The sequence below is a fragment of the Eublepharis macularius genome, chromosome 5 (assembly GCF_028583425.1).
Source record: "Eublepharis macularius isolate TG4126 chromosome 5, MPM_Emac_v1.0, whole genome shotgun sequence".
Lineage (NCBI taxonomy): Eukaryota > Metazoa > Chordata > Lepidosauria > Squamata > Eublepharidae > Eublepharis > Eublepharis macularius.
In genome coordinates, this window is record NC_072794.1 from 88,317,758 (window position 1) to 88,341,759 (window position 24,002).

Here is a 24,002-nt window from a genome sequence, read left to right on the forward strand (position 1 = left end):
AGAGTCTCTACACAAGACATCTTACACAGGATGCTCAAGTGAAAGAGCTTACAATTGTTCTCCCATTGTGGATACACATGCACTGCTAGGGAGACAGAGTACACCTGAAATTTAAGACTAACAGAAAGATGTCTTGTGTAGAGAGACATTTACACTGGGGAAGCTGAGAAAGATTTGAGGAGAAGATGATACTCAAATAACAAAACTTCCTAACTTGTTCAATATTGGAATTTTTTACAATCCACTTTAGAAAGGTCTAAGTTGCTATTTTTGGAGAAAACCAAGATTTTAGGTTTATTGTAATTTGTTTGCAGCTCCTCATCTAAGCAATAGTTTCATCTCAACACAGTCTCTTCAGGCCAATCTTAGTTCAAGATATAAGGACCAAATCATCGGCATAAAGCAATAGTGGTATTGCTTTTGATGCTAGTCTGGGGGTATGAAATTCTGGAGATGAAAGGTGCAATCAGATCATTTAGATATAGATTGAAAAGCAGCAGTACAAGCAGACAACCTTACCTCATTCTCTAGTGTCATTCTCAGCACCCCTTACCAGAAGAGTCCCCAATGCTGAAAGTCAAGGTTGGAAACTCAGGTCATGGTTTTTAATATTTATACTAATTCAGATCTCATTTCTTAATGTACATTGAAGAAAGGCCAGCATGGCAACCACCTTTCCCACACTGCCATCCACTAGAAACCTCCCTTTAACAGATCTGAGAGCTTCCCAGGCAGTAAAAGGCACTTATCACATTCTACCTGTCTAGCCTCCAATTTAGCAGGCATAGAGCCCCAAATCCTCACAGGACCCCTTCTCTCCTCTTCTAGAGGCTCCACCAGACAGTCAGCCCATTCCCTCTATTTACTTCCCCTCACCCAACTACTGCCAGGACTATTGGGGACTTGGTGTTTACTTTCCCTTATATACGCTGCCACCATTCACTTTAGATATATTGGCCCATTGGTCATCATGACCAGAGTGTTTGAGGTTTGTGTATGTGTGTTCTATTTCCCTTCAGCTAACAACTTCAGGCCAGTCATGGTTAAAACAGACACAAAAAAAGAACTTTTATTTACAAGATAGAACACTGGAGTGAATGATTTTAAAACTCATAAATAAATTGTGGTTAAACAGGGAATGTTTCAGTGTGTCAGAACAGGTCAACTGCCAGCTATCCCTCTCTGCTTCCTTCTCTCAGGAGTTCCAAATACGTTCTTAAACATTTCTCACATTCTCCAATGGATCCCAATTTTCACTGGCCCAGAATTCCACCTGCTGACATTGGTTGGCTCTCAGGAGAGGCGGAGCTAGATCCAGTCCTGTCTGTCACATCCAGATTTTTAAAAGATGAGTGCTAGGCTAAAGTCCTGTCTTTTTGTTATTCTTCCACATTTCTCTGTTACAGACTTAACTGTTTTTTCAATTGACCTCTTTCAAAGCCAATATTGATGATGATTATTTTTTTAAAAAACACTTTGCAACATTTTTGGTTAAACTAAACAAACCAAATGTACACAATTTATATTGTGTATATTACGACCTTTTCCATGAAAAAGGGATGGTTATTTTTTGCTGACCTGTCAGTATTTCCTAGGGTGCCAGTGGACTTTTGTGTAAACTCTTAAGATTCATTCAGACTTCTGATACCATGTTACAAATACTACACGTTGAAAATGTTCTTTGTTCAGGCAAAAACTTCTTATTTTCCAAGATGCCTGTGAATGGAAGTGCTTACAGTCTTTATGGGAATTTTAAAATAAAGGTAGTTAACCTGTGCATTTTGTCAAGCCTTATTTCCCTAGTTGCCAAAACTGGAATGCCTTCCCCACTATTCCCTCCTCTCCAGTTAGAATCTGAACACGTTTCCCTCTCCTAATGTTTTCTGTTTATCTTCTGTGTTCATGTTTGGGATCTAGACTATCAGAAGTGAGGGGAAGCACCCCATCAAGGCAACAACATAAAGACTGTTTAAATAAATTTTCTTATGTGGAACAATAATTTTCTTATGTGGACCTATACATTCACAATAAATATTTTAAAATTTTTAAATATATTTTTTCAGTATAAATATTAAAGTGCTAAGTGCTCAAATTTCTTATTGCTAACCACTAATACTGTATTATAATAAACATCACAGAGACAAAATCCAACACCTAGTTAGCAATATTAACTTTAAAGTCTACAATGGCTGTCCAAGATCTCTTAAAGGTACTATTCCTTTTGAGATGTGATTTTAATGTTGTTCTCTATTGGTATCCAATTGAATAAATCTTCGCAAGACTGTGAGTATTGAAGATATATATATTTACAGGAAGCAATCCATATCCATCCAATAAAACTCTACTTTATCCTATTATTTACATGGGCACAACAGAAAAGCACCAGAAGTCTGGATGCCTGCTGTAGCCCCACCCAACAAATTCAATGCCAGCTAAGACTATCGTTTTGCGTACTACTTTGTCAAGGGCAACCAATATAGTTGTGATTTTTTCAGTCCTTTACTTCCTCAGACTCATACATAGGCTCTTCCCTGATAACGGCCATATCTTGTGAAATCCAGTCTTCTGGCCCTTTTCTGTTGCTGGTTGAAATTAGGGTCAGGTTTTTACAAAGCTCTGAAAAGTAGGGCTAACTCCTGCCATTCCAGTTTGGGTGGCAGGAATCTTTTATGATGTTGTTTTTAATGCCATTTATTATTGATGTTTTGTATTGTTTTGATTTTTAACTGTGTAAATAGCCTTGCTTCCATTTGAGAGAAAGACAGGCAAGAAATACCATTAAATAAAAAAATAAAATAACGTTAGTACTCACTTAAATATATAAAGGTTTATTAAAATTTAAAGTAGCATAGCCATCTACAAAATGAGCACAAGTTACATACTTAAGATCTCAGCTAGGATTTGCTCATAATTTCCAGATGTTTGTAAGTTCCAAATACAAAAGCAGCTACTTAATAGTTCTTGGACTTTGGGGGAAAGTGCATTCACATCAAGTTGAGGGGGGACACATTTGTTCTTAAATTGACCTAATTCAAGCATTTTTGTTTCTTTTATTGTCTCCTTTGGCAAATTTAATCTCATGTTTTGCACTGAAATCAGTGGACTTAGCATGGTGTAACTCTGCTTAAGGTGGAACTATAAATTATGTAGCTTGCCATTACTTCATATTAATAGCCCAGGGCTTTACCTGGGAATTTTGCTGCTTAGGAGAGCAACTGCTTTTGTGATCATTACTAATATTTTACAATAGCAACTAGTATTTTACCATTAAAGTCTCTTTAACATGTGTAATATGGGTATTTTAACATGTACACATTTAAAAATGTTAATTGCCTAATAATATGAATATAAATTACAACCCAGTATATCCCAGTACTGAATGAGGCTCACAAATTTCTTTCAAGGTTTTATTTATGAATCTATTTTTTCACAATTTTTGATTAATTCATTCATACATGTAAGTTCATATATATTAGAGAGGGTGGCGTGTGTAAGTTCTTTGCAGACATGACCAGGTGTGCTTGAACCTTATAAAGGCTGAGTATTCTTCAATTTATGAAGAAATCAGGAGGGAAAGTGGTGTTGGCTGCTTTGTGTAACATTTGTCACAATGTTGAGTGGCATTGGTTTTATTTGTTAATAAAACTTTGAAAAGTACTTCTGCTTCTGTGCTTGCTAAAAGTGTGTGGGAAAATTCTTTAGCCTTTGATAGGATTTTTTAAAGAAATCTACCATATAGTAAAGTTTGCATAAACTTGTGGATGAATGTTTTATATTTAAGACTGCATCCTTCTAGTTGTTGGGCCTGTAGTGAAAGAAGCAGTCACATCATGGGAAGTGAATATAAATATTACCACCTAGTATACAATAATACTGGAGTTATATAAGCAGATTTTTGACTTGTCTTCCATTTTCCCTTCCAGGATGAACGTGAGGCCCGAGAGAATGTGAAGAGAGAACAGGATGAAGCTTATCGAATCTCACTTGAAGCTGATAGAGCAAAGGTGTGATATGTTTGTATAGTACTCAAGACACTACTAATGCATCCTATGATCAACAGTAGTTATATAGAGGAGAGCCTATAGTTGCCTGGATCCAAAACTCTCTGGAACTGATTTATGAATGAGATTGTTATCCCAGCTCAGAAAGTTAATAACAGACCCAGTATATGAGATAGTCTTCTCCCAGATTTCTGCAGAAATTCAAGTCTTTTATAATAAAGTCTCTCTCTCTCTCTCTCTCTCTCTATATATATATATATAGAGAGAGAGAGAGAGGGGGGGGGGGAGAGAGAGAGAGAGAGAGTGTTTTCTCTCTCTATATATAGAGAGGGGGGGGAGAGAGAGAGAGAGAGAGAGAAGGATTCCTGCCTGTAGAATGTGATTTTTTTTTCACCTCCCCCTTCCTATTGTATTCCCAAATACTTTCCACCCCCCTCTGCTTGGCAGGATCAGCATTTCAGAGGGCATTTTGGCTGTAGTAGTGGGGGGGGGCATGGCAAGGAAGTCTTCTTCCGCATGTAAAAGCTCCAGTAGATCTAAATCGATGGCCATAAATTGCCTTACCTTGACATATTGTTAAATAACTGTGTGTTTTCTCCCACCTTGTCAAAAATGCCCATGACAGTTGCTTTTCAAATCACTTGAAATCTATTATCACTATAAGATGGTCATCTTGCCAGAACTCTGAATATGAAGTGATTCAAGCATTTAAAAAAACTACAGTCCAGTAAAAAGTGAAGATTTCTAGCTCACCTTTTCTTTGACGTATTTCTTTTGCATATGCAAAAAAGGTTGAGATGAATATATGTGCTTAGACAAGTGATCCCCCAAGTGCATTCAAAAGGTAATACAGGGTACAGTCCCAAACACATTTACCTGGAAGTAATTTCCATTGAACATTGATCTACGTCCAAGTATATATTCATAGGATTGTGTGGGAAGTCTTGTGAACACAGTTTCATATGCCTGTATTAAAATTTCATGCAGCTCTATATTCTATACTGACAAGAATACTACTTGAATAGTTTCAGTATCATTTGCATTTTATCTCACTATTTTGCTTAATGGACGTTTATAAATTGTTGAGCTCATGTCTATTTGTGAAGGGATCCACCAGTTAATTTTTTGAGTAAAATGTATATGATGTTCAGTAATATAAACGGGAGCAAATTATCTATGTTCATAACCATTGAAAAATGCAGTAGCAGATGTAAAGTCTTCTTTTATATTAGCACTTGTTACTAATAAATTAAGGTGTTTGGTAAATGGGGGGGGGATTATATTATGTTCACCTTTTCCCCTTCCTGTCCCGTTCATGAATAGGTTTAAAAGAAGAGTTGCTTGCTATTTGAGAAAGACACATTTGGAATAGTATGGAATATATATGGTCTAAGAGCTCAGAAGTAGAGATGGGCACGCACAGAAAAAAACCCGAACATGATGTTCGTTGTTCATTGCCATCCACGAACAGGGACTCACGAACAACCATGAACATGGCCCTGTTCATAGACATGTTCGTGGTTGGCTGTTTGTGGGGGCCAGCAGGCTCTCCTCCAGCCATCATCCAAGTCAAGATCCCTATCGCACCACTCCCAGAAACCTGACCTGAGCAGGCACCAGGAAAGGTACCAATAATAAATAATAGCTTGGCCCAGAGCCTGGCAGCAGCCCTGAAACTTGAAGGAGTAGATCCCTATCCCACCACACACAAAGAAAATTCCAGCTCCAATGCACTCTCTCTATCAAAATACCAACAGCAACTGTCTCTCTCCCTCTTCACTATCTGCAAACTAAGCCAGAGCTGGGAGCCCCCCTCCCCCCTGCTCTTTGCTCCCTTGTTGTAACAAATTTGGAGCTCCACATTTGAAAGGAAGACCTGCCTATCAAACTAAATTGGGCTTAGATTGGGGTTTCCAGGGCAACAGCAGGAGTTCAGATAGAGTTCAGACAATCCCTGCCTAAGTTGCCAAGGGAATTGATTGCAGGTGCCAAACTGTCTGGCTTGACAAACAGCAAGACAAACAGCAACAAACAAGGCTTGCAACGACCACCTGTTCATTTAGAATGGGGCCTTACGAACAGCTTGTTCGCGAACAGCAGATCGGGCTGTTCTTGGCTTTTTTTTGTTCCTATTGCTGTTCATGCCCATCTATACTCAGAAGTAAGGGAAAGGATTAGGATTGCCACCTCCAGAATGAGAAATTCCTGGAGATTTGGGGGGTGGAGCCTGGGGAGGGTGAGATTTGGGGAGTTAAGGGATCTCAGTGTATAATGCCATAAAGTCCACCTTCCGAAACAACCATTTTCTCCAGGGGAACTGATCTCTATCAGTTGTAATTCCAGGAGATGATCTGCAACTACCTGGAGGTTGGCAACCCTAGAAAGAAGAGCCATCCAACCATGGGAATAATAAATCCTGTCTGACTTTTTTCTGTTCTGCAGAGAGAAGCACAAGAAAGAGAAATGGCAGAGCAGTTCCGTTTAGAACAGATTAGGAAAGAACAGGAAGAAGAACGTGAGGTAAAACATTATACCTTTTGATTCAATTGTATGTACAAAGAATGAACTTGAACTTTTTAAAGTGTGAAAATAAAAGGAAGAATTTCAGAATTTATATTTCTGTTTGAACATACCTTTGTGATACAAAATATAGTAGCAAGATCTCCAAGATATTTTTCCACTGTGGTAGAAGCAGGAGGAGACAGATCAGAGGAAGTGTACAGTTCTGAAACCTATGTTTGATCCCCACCCACGTCCTAGTTTCAATATTATGAATGAGGTATCTTCCAAAGAGGCACTTATTTTGTATAATATTTCTGTGTAGCATTTTTCCTTCTTTATTGTCTCTTCTCATCCTAGACTATCTGATTACTTTCCTTAATAAGCTTATTTTCTTTACTTTAAATGATTAAAAGAATTATTATTAATAATATGATTATTTAAATTCTGTTGTTTTGCTTCAAATTAAGGCACCTATGGTGGTTAACATACAAAAATGTAAAATACAAAAATAAATTCTGTAAAATCTAAAATAAGCAACTAAAACATAGTAATACAATTACCAGTGTTTTAAGAAATATTGAAATATTCAGGCTGAAGACACACAGCTTCAACTATTAGCCTCTGTGGAAGCTCATTCACCACAATTGTAACACATTATCTTCCCAAAATTGAGCCATGGGGGGGGGGGGCGCTGTTCTTCTGAGTTTTTCTGGGAGGGGGAGCTAAATTTGTACAGTACTGCTTAGGCAGATCTTGTGCTGTTCACAAAACTATTCGGGGGAGGAGAGGAGATAGTAGAATTCACCTGTCTGTAGCCAAAAAACTTGCACTTATTCCTGATCACTAGTACATCTTCTCTTTACTCTGACTTCGTAGAAGCTATATATATATATAATTGTTGTGGAAGTCAGGTGACATGATAGAACTGGATTCCAAAGGGCACAGTCTTTGCTTGATACTAGGCATGGGGAAACTGAGACAGGGAATTGTTGGATGACACATGCAGCAACCTTGCTGAAGCAGAACAGGTCTGGGTCTGGTCATTGCCTGGAAATGTGGATGATGCCTTGAGCTCTGTGGTGGAACAAAGCCCAAATATTTAAAAAAGGGATTGACCAAAGGCTGATAGTAACTCAAGAAGAATTCCCTTGCCACTTTTTGCCATTGGAGTCAAAATCCTGATGCCCAGGCTTAGGCAAGTGGAATGGTCTTACATAAGTTTTAAGGTGTAAACATGTGCCTTAGGACATAGGAAGTGACACAACCAAATGGATTTGTACCAGTCTGGTGTATTTTCTGACCTTCAAACGCTCTTATGGCATAGAAAGAAAAAAAATGATTGCTGTACTTTATTCTTTCCACAATACTGAGAGTCATGTAGTCCAAAAGATTCCTTTGGCATATATCTTGTAAATCTGGTAACTGCAATGCTTAAGTCTTTATGTTGTTTCCTTTGAGAATTCCCAATCAAAACTTCAAATTATTTATTCGATCAGTACTGGTATTTGATAAGAGATATTTTCTTTAATCCATTAAAACATTATTTTATATATAAAAAAGAAAAATGAGGGGAAATGTACAATTCTATAGGCTTATTAAGTTTTGATTTCTTGTGACTGAGGCTTAATGGGAAAAAATTAGCAAATAAACATATAGTTCATCATTGTGGCTTCTGTGCAGGTCCCACATTGGGTTAGCCGCAGAAAAGATTTCCAGAGCTTTCTGGTATACTAGTAGCACCTGTGATGGAATGGGCTTTTAAATGAAAGGTTCACTAAGTGCAGCACCCAGAGAGTGGAAGGGAAAGGATTAAAAACTGCCTGAAGGGAGAATGATTGACAGGCTGTTCTTCCCTCTCTGTGATGGGCCAGTGAGAAAGTAACAGTTGGTGCTGACAGAATTTTGGAAAGAGTTGAAGTTTGGAGTCTGACAAGGAGGGTCAGACTAATAATCCTGTGTGAAGAAAAAGTAAAAGTTTTCCCTAACTGGGACAGCTTTAGGTTTATGGAAACCTTTTAGTTAAGGAACTGAAGTGTGAAGTGTGAAGCCAGCACCAATTTACACAGACAAAATAGAATGGGGGGAGGGGTGTTATTGGCATAGGAAGTGGATAGTGAAAGGAGCCCCCCTCCCCTCTGCTAAGTGATCAGGGTTATGTCTTTTGGAGAAGAATAATTTCTGCCCAGTGTCTAAAAAGGGGGTTTTAGCTCTGAAGAGGACCCTAGGTCTGGTGTAAAGAGTACTGTATTGATGTCAGGACACCTAAGCTATAAAGTGAAATCTATGACGAAACCTTGTAAAAGTAACCTTAGTCTGAAACTGCCAACCTGTCACTTTTAAGATCTGTAACTACTGAAACTCAGACTTAAGGAGAGTATTGTGCCTAATGCTTCTGAAGTATTCTGTTCTACAATTATAGTTCAGCTTTTCTTTCCATGCCTACCTATATACCAATCCTGCCTGTTTAATAAACCTGCTGTTTCCTTTACTCAGTCCTAGTGCCATTTCATTTAAAGAAGACATGGGCTCTTACTTCTCTCCTATCAAATATTTGGGCTGGGATATAAGCCAAAATATAGATGTTTTAAAGTGTGGGACAAAAGGTGCTTAAGCTTATATCCAGAGAGATGCTACCAGAGGATGCCCAGCCACAGCAAGCAATCTTGACTGTTTTGGAGGGGGATATCTGCCTCTCAGTGGGGGAGTGAGTGGGGCTTTCCTGTCATAGCACCCCACCTTCCTTTGGTGCTTTCCTGCCAAAATCATCAGGTGACCTAGGTCAGGGCCCTGCTCCTGGATTTCTCTTTTTGCCTCCATGAGGAAGAGATCTCCATTGCTTTTCTGCATTTCCCCCTCATCTGTTCCTTGAGACTGAGATGTGTTTCTCTTTAAAAAAAATTGTCACTAGTTATTGTTCTAGTGAGGAAAAAATGCATTTAAAGAATAAAAGTTTCTGGTTTTCTTTGTCATCATGGCTCAGAAGGGGTCTTTTCAGGATTGTGCTCCCTGTGGCTTTAAAATGATGCTGATAAAAGCCCAGTCTCTGTGCCTTATCTTTCTGGGGGATCACGCAAAAGAGCCGCCTGTTCTTTCTGTCACCAGTTTACCCCAAAGGCATTGTCAAGAAACTGGTCTTTCTTAGTCCATTTCTTGGCGTTTCTAAATGTTTGGTTCAGGCTTTTGTGCCTAGTCAGGCCACAGAAAGAGAAATCTCTGGAAATTTAATAGAGCTCTGACCTAACAGTTCTCAGAAAGTTAAGATGGAACACAGGTGTGGGTGAGATAATGGGATCAGAGGGCTTCAAGGTCATAGACCAGGACAGGAGGCTCTCTGCTGCATTCCACCTAATTAGTGGAAGGAACACTGGAAGGTGCAAGTTGCTCTGATTCAAACATGTCCCAGCTGCAGAGAGACATAGTCACATGTCCTAGTAACATCCCTGATTGGCCAAGCAGATTCAGGCCATGCTGAAGGCAGCCTGGAATAAGGCAAGGGTCTTCATTCTATTCAGTGCTCTGTTTGCTGTTTGTGGATACTAGATGCTGACTAGTGTCACTGATGTTCAATCAGTTGTAATTTTGAATTGGTATTGAGAATGTGATGGCCTCTAGCTAATAAACACTGTGACTACACACCATCTTGAACTTTTGAATTTTGTACCTTTGGAGTCCTGTTAGACTTTGTGGTTTGCCCTGACAAAGTAACATCTGTGTTAGGGAACTAAAGCATATATGATATTTTAGGGTAGATATAAACGTTTATTATTTTCTTTCCTGTCTTGCAAACTTTCTATTATATTTTGCCCTTTTCTTTATTAATTATTTTTAATTAAACTTTCTTAATTATACTTTTGTGGCATTATTTGGCCCAATTTTGCTACAGCTACCAAGTAATTGTTTTGTGGAACTCAATCTGCAGGTATCCCATCTTGCAAGGCTGACTTGTTTAACACCCGGAAGGGATGGAGACACTGTTTCTCAGTCTCTAAGCTTAGGGTTAGTTAAAAGGGACTGGTGGTGCTAAAGCAACTGATTCATTGCTAAAACCTGACAGAGCCCTTGGTTTAGAGCCTTTTCCCCAAAGGCTTTGGAAATACGCCTGTCTGACTCAAGGAATCCCTCCTTCTCCTTGGCTGTATCAGCTCTGAGGGGTGACATACTCTGGAAGTATGACCTAATATGGCCTAATAGATCCCTCAGTTCTGAGCTGAGAGGCTTTTCTTCCAAAGGCTTCCAAAGCAATACCTCTTCCTCCCAGGCTGTCATCAGTTCTGAGGTGAGATCCTAGCAACATGGGTCTTGCAATTCAAAGTGGCTCTTTACAAAAGGCATTACTTGCTTGGCTCCAAGATCAGAACTGATTTCTCTGTTGATCTTAACTCCAGGTCCTGTTGCTAGTGCATAGATCTAAAGGCTAACATAGTGACATGACAGCCTTGGTAGGGTTGCCAGGATCCCTGGGTATGAAAGTGGAGGATGGGGAGATCACGGGGGGAGTAGTGTAGAGGAAATTCACTTCACGTGTGCAGTGCTTATGGGCACCGGAGCACCCCACATCACACTGGGAATGATGTCATTTCCAGTGCGATGTGGAAGTAACAGGTTGTGTTGGAAGCCAATTGAGTAAAAATTGACCTCCACAAACTAAATTGGGGCCAATTTTTACTCGGTTCCTGGCGCAACAAGTTGCTTCTGTGTTGCTTTGGGAATGATGTCATTCCCAAGCTTTGCCCCCACCACTGCATTCCCACATCCCTCCCTGACCAGGTGAGAGATGACAAAGAAGTGGAGGCTGGGGATTGGCAAGCCTAAGCCTCGGTTCCAATAGTAAAACAGGATTGCATGTACTTGTAACTGTTGTTCATCAAGTGGCCTGTACAGGCACACATTCCTCCTTATTACCCTACTGTGAACTCTCTGGAATCTTAGTTTTGGGGGGCCTATAGAGAACTGAGAGAGTAGTGCCCCTCCTCCTGCTCATATGTTTTTAGCAGAAAAGCACCAAAAGGAGGGGGGTGCTCCTAGTAGAAAGCTCTGGAAATCTCTTCTGCAACTGGCTTGTGCATATGTAGTCCAAATGTGTGTCTGCCCAGAAGACCAGTCAATAAGGTACGTGCAGCCTTGTTTCAGTGGTGGTTACAGATGGGCACAAACAGCAATACGAACAAAAAAAAATCCACGAACAGCCCAATCTACTGTTCGCGAACAAGCGGTTCATGAGGCCCAATTCTAAACGAACAGGTGGTCGTTGCAAGCCTCGTTCGTTGCTATTCGTCAAGCCAGACAGTCTGGCACCTGCAATCAATTCCCTTGGCAACTTAGGCAGGGATTGTCTGAACTCTGTCTGAACTCCTGTTGTTGCCCTGGAAACCCCAATCTAAGCCCAATTTAGCTTGATAGGCAGGTCTTCCTTTCAAGTGTGGAGCTCCAAATTTGTTACAACAAGGGAGCAAAGAGCAGGGGGGGGGGCTCCCAGCTCTGGCTTAGTTTGCAGATAGTGGAGAGGGAGAGAGACAGTTGCTGTTGGCATTTTGATAGAGAGAGTGCATTGGAGCTGGAATTTTCTTTTGTGTGGTGGGATAGGGATCTACCCCTTCAGGTTCCAGGGCTGCTGCCAGGCTCTGGGCCAAGCTATTATTTATTATTGGTAACTTTCCTGGTGCCTGCTCAGGTAAGGTTTCTGGGACTGGTGTGGTAGGGATCTACCCCTTCAAGTTCCAGGGCTGCTGCCAGGCTCTGGGACCAAGCTATTATTTATTATTGGTACCTTTCCTGGTGCCTGCTCAGGTCAGGTTTCTGGGAGTGGTGCAGTAGGGATCTTGACTTGGATGATGGCTGGAGGAGAGCCTGCTGGCCCCCACAAACATCCAACCATGAACATGTTCATGAACAGGTCATGCTCGTAAGTGTTCGTGATTCCCTGTTCGTGGATAACAACGAACATCATGTTCGGGGTTTTTTTCTGTTCGTGCCCATCTCTAATGGTGGTCTTGTGTTAATGGGTCCCAATGTGTGCCTGCACAGAAGACCACTCGATGAGGTAAGTGCAACCTTGTTTCAATGGTGGTCATGTGTTAGTGGGTACATAATCTATATGAGGCTCCTACTTCACTAGCACCTCCAGCTGGCCCTTGACCTTCCAGCTGCTTGCTGTCAGTGGGTGTCATTATGCCTCAGACCTGTTGGGGAAGGGGGTTGCGCCACTTTTTTCCTTTTCCTGACTGGGGAAGACAGCCTCTCCAGAACTGTCTCCCAGCCACCATCCTCAGTCCTCAATGGAACTCACTTATACAGGGGTTTCCTAGTCCCACCCCCCGACCTCTTTCCAATCCCACCCTAGCCTCACTGAATGGCCCTCTCCTCAGCCTCGGATAGGAGTGTTGTATTGTAGGGAGGAGGTCTCAGATGCTTTGCTAATGAGTTAGGGACCATATACTTCACCACTATGTTGCCTTACGTACTGTCTGTTGCTTTAAGTATGTGCACCTGTGTGCTACCTGTGCTTCAAGTATGATCCTGCTGGTTAGTTATATGTTGTCTAATGTCAGTCCTAGAATTGCTTCTGCTCTGTTTCAACATTTCTTCAACTTTTTAACAACTTCAACTTATTTCTTTGTAAACTTGTAGTTATTTACTCTAAGGCATTGTTTATGGAAATGTCCTTGATATTAACTGTACTAATCTAGCACTGTGTAATCTGCCTTGAGTCTCAGTGAGAGAGGTAGATCAAATATCAGGTGGGAGGGCCATGTCAGCCTCTTAGCCCTCATGGCTCCTCCCAATCCAGCTCATCCAGGGGAGGTTGCCCACCCACTCCTTGGTTGGAACTGCCCAGGCCCCACTGCTGGCTTGCCTGCCGTCCTGGGAACTTGAAAGGAGGCTTCATGCCTGCCAGGCTCGTTCTGGGATGCACCTGCTGCCTTCCTTGGGACAAGGTAAGATTTCCCTATGTCTAGGGAAATTACCAGTCCCCCAGTGGGGGCAGGGGATCCCTTGCTCCCAGTCTATGCCTCCTGCTGCCACTCACCTGGCCAGCAGGGAGAAAAGGCCCCGGAGAATGGGCCTGGGAGCCAAAAAACTGCCCAGGCCAGCATGCGGCAGACGTGCTCCCCACGGATAAAACAATGGCACTTCTAGAAGTAACTTCATTGTACCCAGCATGCTGAGTGTGCCCCTGTGCTTCCCAGGAGACCAGCAAGGGGTCCCAAGTCTGCTATAGGAGGCTGAGGCCTGCTTTCTCCAGGCTCAAGCCTAGGCTTGCCATTCCCCCACCAGGGGCAGGGGATCTCCTGCTCCTACCTCCCTTCCTTCCCCACTTACCTGGCCAGTGGGGGCCTCTCCCCGGGGGTGCCCCCCGGGGGCCTGGCGCACCCCTGATCTGCATGGTGTGCTCCTGTGCCCCGCAGCGGCATGCTTCCGCACCCCGCAGTGGGCCTGTTTTGGCCGCATTGGGCCCTGCAGGGGGATCATTCAGCCCTTGGGCAAGTGCTGGAGCGCTCCCAGGCCACCCTTTGACTCATGTGATGATATCACTTCCTGGAAGTGATATCTTCATGTCAGCTGGGGGAAAATAAGAGGAGGAGCCAGCGTCCTAGTCTCCCGCTGGGAGAGTGAAGGGACCTGACAACCCTACTCAGGTCATTGGAAGCCTCCTGCTGTCCAGGCTGTTCCGGGATTGCACCTACTACCCTCCTCAGGAGGAGGTAACGCTGTTTTGAGTCCCAGTGTTGTTGCAGGCAGGGGTGAGTGGCATTGGGCCTTGTAAGGTAGCCCATTCCTGCTGCAAGTGTGGGCAGTGCAGCGACCAATCACAGTAACATTACCAAAATAAAACAGTAACTAAATCTCTGTATCTTTAAATAAAAGGTTCTGCTGCTTTATTCCTCTCTTTAAGTTACATGGAATATTTCCTTCTGTAATATTGTGCCTATTAAGCTGGGTTTTGGATACAATGGCCTTTTGGAAACTCTTCTCTTACAAAAACCTGCAGAACTAGTCCTCATTTGAACCTGTAACTGGTCTTCCTCATTTTAATGCAAATTGCAATAATGAAAAGAGAATAAGATATATGTATATATTAATACAAAAGAATTGTTAATAATGCCATTTACTAACACTCCCCACGTTCAAGTGTGCAGATTACCTACATTCTATTGTTGTGCAATAGTGTTTGCTTACATAAGAGACTTTATGTTCAGCATTTCTATTTGAGATCCAGTCACTCATCTATTCACATACTCAATATCTCTTTTTAATCAACAGTATGCAGATTGCAGGAGCTGTTAACTTTACTCTTCCCATCATTGTTCTTTAAGTTAGTCCACTAGCATGGAATATCCATTGTAAATAGCCTTTTGCTGCTGAAGCACTAGAGACTGGTTACTTTAGACAGGGTGGCATGCTTTGCACAATGGAAATAGGTCTAATGAGCTACTATTGTTTATTTTTCTCTGGTATAATTGCTTAGGTTCAGTAAATAATGTTGCATCTGTTGTGCAGCAAAAGGAAATGTCAAAACAGAATGATAGAAAGCAGGTGCTTGAGGAGAGGAAATAGAAAGAGATAATACAAACACGCCTATTTTTAAAAGGTGGAGCACACCAGATATGTAAAAGATCAAAAAGGAAATAAGAAAATTAAAGTGTGTGTGTATGTCTGTGTGTTGCCTTGAATTTCAAATTCCATTTCTAATAATAACTGATAAGATTATCTAATAAGTGATATTATGTGTCAGGAACTACCACATTGAACAACCTTGTATTTTAGCTCTTATATTCTGTGAAGAGCTTTTCTGTAATGTATATGCAGCCCATTGCCACAATCTAACAAATAATATGACTAGTCTCTTGTATCTGGGGTTGCCAGGTCAACTTACTCTCCCGGTGTGTGTGTGTGGGGGGGGAACCTGATATTCACTCCCGGTAGGGTGTGTTGGCATCACTTCTGTAAGTGAAATCATCGTGCCCGGTGAAGGGCAGGAGCATGCCTGCTGCTGGGGGGGGGGAGGATTATTTCACTTAAGGTTGTTGCACATGTGCTCAATGCGCACTGGCCCAGGAGTCTTTTTGGCTCCTGGGCCCATTCCCCATGCCGCCCCCACCATCCAGATGAGTGGTGGCGGGGGACAGAGGCGGGGAGTAGGAGATCTCCCACCCCCACCAGAAGACCTGGCAGCCCCACTTGTACCCATACAGGGTTTTGAAATCTGGAATGAATTCCCCCCTACCAACATAGTATATTGCTTTTTAAATTTGTGAAGGGAGACCACTTACTTGAAGAGAAAAGATCAGTGCTGTTCTGGAAATCCTTGGTCCTCTAAAAAAGTTCATGACTGTTGGGCCTTCATAGTTCTTTTAGAAAGATTGCATCTCTTTAGCTGAGTTCTTGCTCTTTTTATTGATCTTTGACTTCTTTTGTGACTCTGACTCTTCTTTCTCCAGAATATTTTTTTAAAATTTGAATCATTCCACTTCCAAACGTACAAACCAGAATCCAAATGGGCATGCTTGTCCATTAAAATAAGTGGAATTTACATAAATGTATGGTCAGGCTGCAATCCTGAGAATTCTTAACTAGAAGTAAGCCACTGAAACCAATAGGTTCAATATAAACAAAGGCAATTCCAGTGGAGTTTCGGCATGCCCCAGTCTCTTTATTGGCTGTACATCCGTGAAACCTCTGGGATGAATTTGGATTATGAGAGTTAAAAACAGTGTGCAGCGTAATATTGCTCAGTCAGAAAGGCAGCAGAAACTCTGGATATAATGTCAGATTCAGGATGGTATTCATCACATGGAAGTAAGCCCAACTGACTTCTGTAGGAATATCCTCCTCATAAGGTATGTTTAGCCTAAAATTTGAAATATTACATCTTACTTTTATAGGAGAGATCAATACATTCAAATGCCCTGGTAGGCTCCAAAAATGCTTTAAATGCCATGTATTTGATTTAAAATGCCATTTGATTTCCAGCTATGTAGACATGCAGCCCCTATAAAGATATACAAAGAATGCATAGGCTGGTTTCAAATGGGGGTGAGCAAAGCCACCCCTACTGTGTAAGCAATAGCAAGATAGGGGCTCACGGGGCCAGCATCCACATTCCCCATCTCCCCCACAGCTTGCTGTTGATGCCATTCCTCTTTACTCTATTTTTCCTCATTCAGTTAATGCAAAAGCTCCAATTTCACAAAGGTCTTGCTCGTCCCCCCACCCCAGCCCCCAAAAATCCTCTTTTCCCCCAACAGCTGAACTGCAGCTCAGTTGTTAAAGGAACAAATGCCTGCTGAAAGGTGGGGAAAGCTGGAGCTTAGTGCCACCATTTTGAAGGTGGCACTAAGCTCTACCCCCTTCATGGATTGGCTCCGGGCAGAGCTTTTACACAGGCCCTGCCTGCAGCTGGCTCACCATGTTCCTTTTAAGTCAGAGCAAAGAAGGATTTCTTCGTTCTGGCTTAAAAGGGAAAGCCCTGGGAACCCCACAAGTTGTGCTTAGATAGAGCCAGGGTATCATGTGCAAGCTCCTCAGTAAAGCAGGGGTATACTGTGTTCCACCCAGATAAACATCCTTGTCTTGGAATACCCAGAGAAGTAAACACAGAATCTGGATAGAATTCTTAGTTCAAATAATTTTAATGGAACTTTCAATTCAAATATACATGTATGTCCTTCATATCTGCTCTATTTTCTTAGTAATGGTCAAGAATTTTGCCTAGGAGGAGGTCACAGGTTTTCATAAATTAATTTATTTGTGTAAATATTTAATGGTTTTAATTTTTATGCATTAAAAAGCAATTTGGCGCTTGACAATTATTCCCTCAATCAAAATTTCCTAAGCCCTTTCTGTTCAACAATTAAATTACCTATCACTGCTATGTAGTAAACTATAGGTTTAATAATGTGCTATAAGAGGAGGATTTATTTTAATTAGTTGTTTTGTGGGCTGTTATTAAGAAATGAATAAAGATAGATGTGTCATTGAGATAAAAATCATAGATAGGACTGTTGTGAGGAAAAGAACTTCCTACTCTTGAAACAGGAGGACAGCCAAGACAGTGAGTAAAGTCCTTTCCAAGAAGTGAACAGAATGAGGAAATAGAAAGCTGAGTTGGTAGAATGTACTGCACCACAAGACTGCAAGTAGAGGATCATATTTTTAATTATCCCTTTTGTTCCTTTAGCTTCCGCCATAGTCTGGTTCTAGAGATGCTATCAAATGCTGAGTGTAAATCCATGAAGGCTACATATAGATAATTATTTACTGTAGAAGTATACTTCTCAATCAAATGGGCCAAAACCAGGCAGTGATCAACCACGAAACATCCTTAGCGGAACCTGCCTTGTTTCTCACTCAAAGTTTCTGACTCCTCCATCCATTCTTTTCTATCTTATGCTTAAATAGGCTTCATATAGTTCCCAGTAACTGAGAAGAGGGTAATTGGGCAATAATTCTGTGGGCCTTGCCTTTTCCCTTTATTCTTAAAAGTTGGTATCACCAGAGACTTCTTCCAGATGGAGGGAATACACCCAAGTTATTTATCATAGAAAAGAGATGGGTCAAAACCTCTACCTGCCACTTCTGGTTTGATTGTAGGGATAGAATTTCTCTACTATCTTGTACCATGAATAGAAGTAAAGGGCTCAGTCTTCTCCAGCAACTGCACCATTTCCCACAGCCTCTGCATTCTCATCACAGTACCTGGGTAGCTGCCAAGAGAAGAGCAAGCTGGCTGTAAAGTGTACACCACCACCACCACCACCAGGGATTGAACTTGGGGTCTCAAGAGTACACCTGACTACTGAACTGTGGCCTTCCAAGTGACATGGAGTATGTGTGTATGCCTGGCTGTTGAATTGCCAGATGCTACTCCTGTGGGACAACAATCTCACAGGAATAGTGTGAGGAGGGAGTTAGTAGTCTAGTCTGTAATAAGAGGGAGAAATTGGCAAAAACATACCCTGCAGTAATCCTCCAGTTGATCCAACCTCATATCTCTTATTTTAATCTCTGAAGTCCCTTCTTATGGGAGCAGAGAAGCAGGGACTCTGCAGTCTAGTCTGGTAGCCTTATAACACCATTGCCAGGGAGATGGAGTCCAGTATGTTCCATGGTACAAAAGTTCTTGACAAGTCTTTAAACCCAAACAATAGTAAAAGATATAGTCTAAGAGTCCAGAGGGTGCTACAAGATATAGATCCAGTCAAGACAAGACAAGACAGAACCATTATTGGCATAACCATAACAGTGTCAAAAACAAGTGGAGCCTGTTAATTGTTAAACATTCTAAACACACTTCTCCTCTTGTATACACGGTAAAGGAAGTTTGCCACCATTTCAGTGACTTCAACCTTGGTTGAGGCTAAAAGACTCACTATCTTACTCTCACCCGATTTGCCCTCCAGCGATTGCAGTAGGTGATCCAAATAAAATGCACGTAAATCATCATAAAATCTGCATGATAAAAGTACATGGGCTGTATCCTCGATTTCCAACAGCCCACAGGGGCATATATAGATCCAGTCACTATTAGCAGGAGATTGCCATTTCCTCTCCTGACATGAGCTTAAACTACTTGAAAGTTTCAAAAGCCTTGGAGAGAATGCCTTTCTGACTACATGCATCTGATGAAGACAACTGTGATTCTCGAAAGCTTATGCTACAGTGAAGTCGGTTAGTCTTAAAGGTGCTACTGGACTCTTTTCTATTTTGCTACTACAGACTAACATGGCTAACTCCTCTGGATTTCTGACTACAGAAGTTGAGACACCAATTTAAAATGAAGTAGAGGGTAATCTTTGCAAATACGTCATTTTCTATTACACAGTTCTAGAATAAAACAGAAGAGTGCATCCTACTGTTTCACAGTTGAAGATGAAACTTGTTTTTTTCTCCCCTTCTTCAGGCTATTAGGCTATCACTGGAACAGTCTTTGCCTCCAGAGCCAAAAGAGGAGAGCATTGAATCAGTCAGTAAGCTGCGTATCCGGACACCCAGTGGAGAGTTCTTTGAGCGACGTTTCCTAGCCAACAGCAAACTGCAGGTTGTCTTTGATTTTGTAGCTTCTAAGGGATATCCATGGGAAGAATTCAAGCTCCTAGGGACTTTCCCCAGAAGAGATGTAAGTAAATTAATGTTCTTTATCATACTTATTCCATTTATTTATAAAATAATGGTTGATTCACCCAACATTTTGTCAATTGATATGATTGCTCCAAATGTACACCAATCACATTTCCTTGTGCCATGATTCCTTGTGACATGGTATCTGAAGTTCTACAGTGCTGATCATGATACATACAATACGATCTTGATTAATGCTGTTTCCTACACTGTTAAGAAGCCATCATCTTATCCAAATCTTTCCGAAGTATAGGGATAACACTTTTTCATTCTACCACAGATGGATTGGGAAGGCAAAATGGCCCTGAAAATGGATCTCAGCCAAATTGATCGCCCCAGTTTTGTTATTTTGTAGCATTCCACATATTTGCGTGGTGAGAATTGTATGTTGAGCTAATGTACCTTGTGGTCTTCCAGACAATAGCTTGGATCCAGCAATGGAAAAGTGGAAACATAGTTTCCACTTCCACAAGACCTTGTGTAACACATAGCACTTTCCTCCCTGTATTTTATATTGCCCAGAAATTGGTTGCACAGTATCTTGTGCAAGCAAAAACACACATGAGGATACAAGTAAGTAGTCTTAGTGGAAGCGGCTATCATGGTCTTTTTCTTGTGTTTCTGCTTGTCCTGGATCCAACTTAATTGACATTGGTTGTTGTGGGTTTTCTGGGCTGTATTGCCATGGTCTTGGCATTGTAGTTCCTGACGTTTCGCTAGCAGCTGTAGCTGGCATCTTCAGAGGTGTAGCACCAAAAGACAGAGATCTCTCAGTGTCACAGTGACGCTGAGAGATCTCTGTCTTTTGGTGCTACACCTCTGAAGATGCCAGCCACAGCTGCTGGCGAAACGTCAGGAACTACAATGCCAAGACCATGGCAATACAGCCCGGAAAACCCACAACAACCATCGTTCTCCGGCCGTGAAAGCCTTTGTTAATTGACATTGATTGTGAATAAGACTCTGGTGTGGCCACTCAATGAATAAAAAAGTGCCCAGAGAGAAATAGTAGACATCTTGCTCCAAATAATGTGTGGTTTCAGCTAGCTTACCCGAACCAGAATTATTTTGTGTGAGTTCGCTTTTGAAGAAGGATATTAGAAACAGAAGCAACATATGCATGCCCCAGTTTAGACAAAATACTCTGTTCCGTGATAGGTTCATGAGCTAATTTCAGATAGTCTGTTTGAACTCACTATCTACTACTAACTCTGTGCTTGTTTGGCATATATCTGCCCAGCCCCCCAGTGCACCTTGTATTTAAATATTATGGTACTTTGGAGTTTTTTGTATTTTCTATATAGTTATAAAATTGCCAAGACAACACCTTGGTGACTTTGCTGTCCCTTTACAGTTACTTTACTGTAATTGTCAATATAGTAAGCCTTTTCTATTTTCTTTTAAGAATAAAATTATATTGGAGCTTTTGCACTGTGATTCTTTGAACAACCATCTGTAGCTTCTGCATTTGCATCCATTTGAACAAATAAACTCCAGTTGTTCTAGGTTCATAATGTTTGATTTGGAATTTGAGTTTTCATTTTTAGGCAAGGCACCTGATCACAGGATCTATCATCAACTCTTTTAATTAATCCCTGAGAAACAAAGGAGAGAAGAAATGTTTCTGGCTCCTACCCCAGCCAAGGAGCCATTCAGAGCACAGAGTGGTAGTGTTCATCGTTGTGTCTTCTATAGTGGCACACATGGGATTTGTGTATGGACAGGCCAGCCACAAATGTTCTAAAGCTCCTGGAGGCCTAGCCTTTTTATGCTCTTTTTCCCCAGGCGCAGCTATAAAAGGCAGGCCAAACATCTACTCCCCTCAGTTCTTCTTTTTCCGCTGCTGAAGGACGTCTTCTTTGTCTGCTCCTTGAATCCATTTTGCTGTACGTGAGTCAGGGCCTTTGGTTCCATGGGAATGAATGCCCTTTTCAAAAAGTGTTCACGTTGTGAGACGAAGATGGCCAATCAGATAGGCATGACAAATGCCTCTTCTGTCTGGGCAAAGGCCATGACACCTTGTGGTGTGTGGTCTGCAAGCAATTTACACCCAAAGTGCACAATGAAAGGATGTTGCTGCTCAAAGTGGCACTTTGGGAGTTGGCCCTGAAGGGCTGCACTGACTTTGATTACACAGCCACTGATAAGGAACTACAGCGCTTAGAATGGGCCTCCTCAGTCTCTCCTGCCTCTTTTGCTCCAGGCTTAACACCATTCCACTTTGGTTCCATCCCTTTCCAAAAGAGAAATTCCTGAATCTATTGAACTATCCACGGCTATTTCCCTGCTATCACGTCTCTTGTATGTCCATCCAAAAATCATAGAGATTCCTTGATTCCAGCTGTCAGGTTCTGACTATGTTTCTTGTGTATTCAAACCAAACCATTTTAATCCTGTCAGTATTCTGAGTGCTTCTTTTGCAGATGGCAAGCAGTTCAGTAGCAGCTATCTTAGAGAAGAGGAATGTTATGACTACAACCTTTCTAGCCTTGGGAAACTTTCACTTTCTCAGCCTCAAGCCGTTTGTTTTGAGAACTGTGGGGGGAGGATGGGGCCTGCAGGGATATGCCATTCTGTACCTTAACCTTTGCCTGTCATTCATAACAATACTCATGTACCAGCCAAGATATTGCATCTTGGATAGTGGACTATAATGGTTGTTTATATTCAGTAAAGTCTTTTGAAACCAATGGACTCATGTCTAATTGCAAGAGATAGTCTGGATTGCAACTTTTAGTAAGACACTGTCTGACACCAGCTGACAGTAATAGTCAACTGGAACTGGCTCACCACTGAGCTCTCCATTGGTTCCATTACTCACCATATCATTCACCCTACCATCATTATTATGCTTATGGGTATGAAGACCCATATATCCATGTCCACTGGGAATCAAAGCAAAAACCAAAATCTTTGTTGGTTCCCGATCCGGTTCCAGAAAGTAATGCACACTGGAGCCAACATTGAACCTTTCCACCCAATCAGAAGATGACTTCGATATGAGTTCCAATTTTGCGTTGGAACCATCCCCACCAGAATTCCTTACTGAGGACTCTGCTGTTCCTTCAAGTGAAAACTTTTGATTATACAACAAACAGCTGGTTTGCATGGCAGGATCCTTGGAAATGAATTGAACTGCTCCACTCCAATCTGCTCAGATCCAGTCTTCAAGGCGCTGCACTCAAAGGCACCTTGGATCTATAGTGTTTCTGATCATGCAGGGAATGTTTGATAGGACAAAAGATGTTTGGGCCAAATCAGCTTCAACTCCAGCGACATTTTAAAAAGCTGGATAATATGTATAAAACCAAGCAAGAAGGGCCAGGCTTCCTTTTTATTCAACTCCCCCCAGGTAATTTATTCCATTGTTAGAGAATCGCTCCGATGGAAAGGCATCTAGAAAAGCATGGGCCACTTGGTTCTGATTGATAGAGAGGGGAGGAAGCTTGTCATACTAGGCATGAAAGTGTATACCTCTGCAACACTAGCCTTTTCAATTTAGAATGATGAGGCTATTATGACCTACTACCAGTTGCCTCGTAACAAAAAGTCTGCCAAGAAAACGTCATGATGCGACGTCCCCCCATGGGTCAGTAATGACTCGGTGCTTGCACCTTTACCTTTACTAGTTGTTCTTATGGGAAAAGATAGGCCCATACTTAAATATAATTCCCGATGACAAACAAAGGCTAGCTAAGATATTACAGGGAGAAATCCTATAGCTCTCAAAACAACAAATCAACACAGCCATGTTGGTGATTGCTCATCCAGAGCTATAGCCTCTGCTATAGTCATCCATAGATGCATCACTTAGAACCGCAGCACTAGGCCCTCACCATAGGATGAGGGTAGAAGACCTTCCCTTTGAAGGCTCAGACCTGTTCTTGTATACTAAAGATAATGCACTGAAGAAGATCAAAGATGATAAGATCACAGCTAGATCTCTTGGTATCACATCTCTCTACTCAAATCCATTGAGGCAGATTTCCCCCTTGACTTTACCTTCCTTATAACAGGTGGTGGAGTGCCCTCAACTCATAGCTGACTTATGGCAACCCCTGGTGGGGTTTTCATGGTAAGAGACTAACAGAGGTGGTTTGCCATTGCCTGCCTCTGCAACCTTGGTCTTCATTGGAGGCCTCCCATCCAATTACTAACCAAGGCCGACCCAACTTAGCTTCTGAGATCTGAGAACTGACAAGATCAGGCTCATCTGGACTATCCAGGTCAAGGGCCTTATAACAGATGCCATTGGTTCAATTCCCAGCTGATGCACTCAATGGCCAGAGGCTCTCAACAGCCTTCCTCCTCTATCTCTATTCAATTCCATAGAAGGTACTTCATAACCAAGTCAAAAGATGATTCTCTATCTCCAAAAGA

At 41.7% G+C, this 24,002-nt stretch overlaps 1 protein-coding gene across 1 annotated transcript in view; it reads left to right on the top strand.

The window, feature by feature from the left end:
• Positions 1-24,002, top strand: part of FAF1 (Fas associated factor 1) — a 403,775-nt gene that overhangs the window by 349,104 nt on the left and 30,669 nt on the right. Inside the window, exons 16-18 of the mRNA XM_054980952.1 lie at positions 3,924-4,004; positions 6,444-6,521; positions 19,405-19,620. Coding sequence (XP_054836927.1) covers positions 3,924-4,004; positions 6,444-6,521; positions 19,405-19,620 — 375 coding nt within the window. The remainder of the gene's footprint in view (positions 1-3,923; positions 4,005-6,443; positions 6,522-19,404; positions 19,621-24,002) is intronic.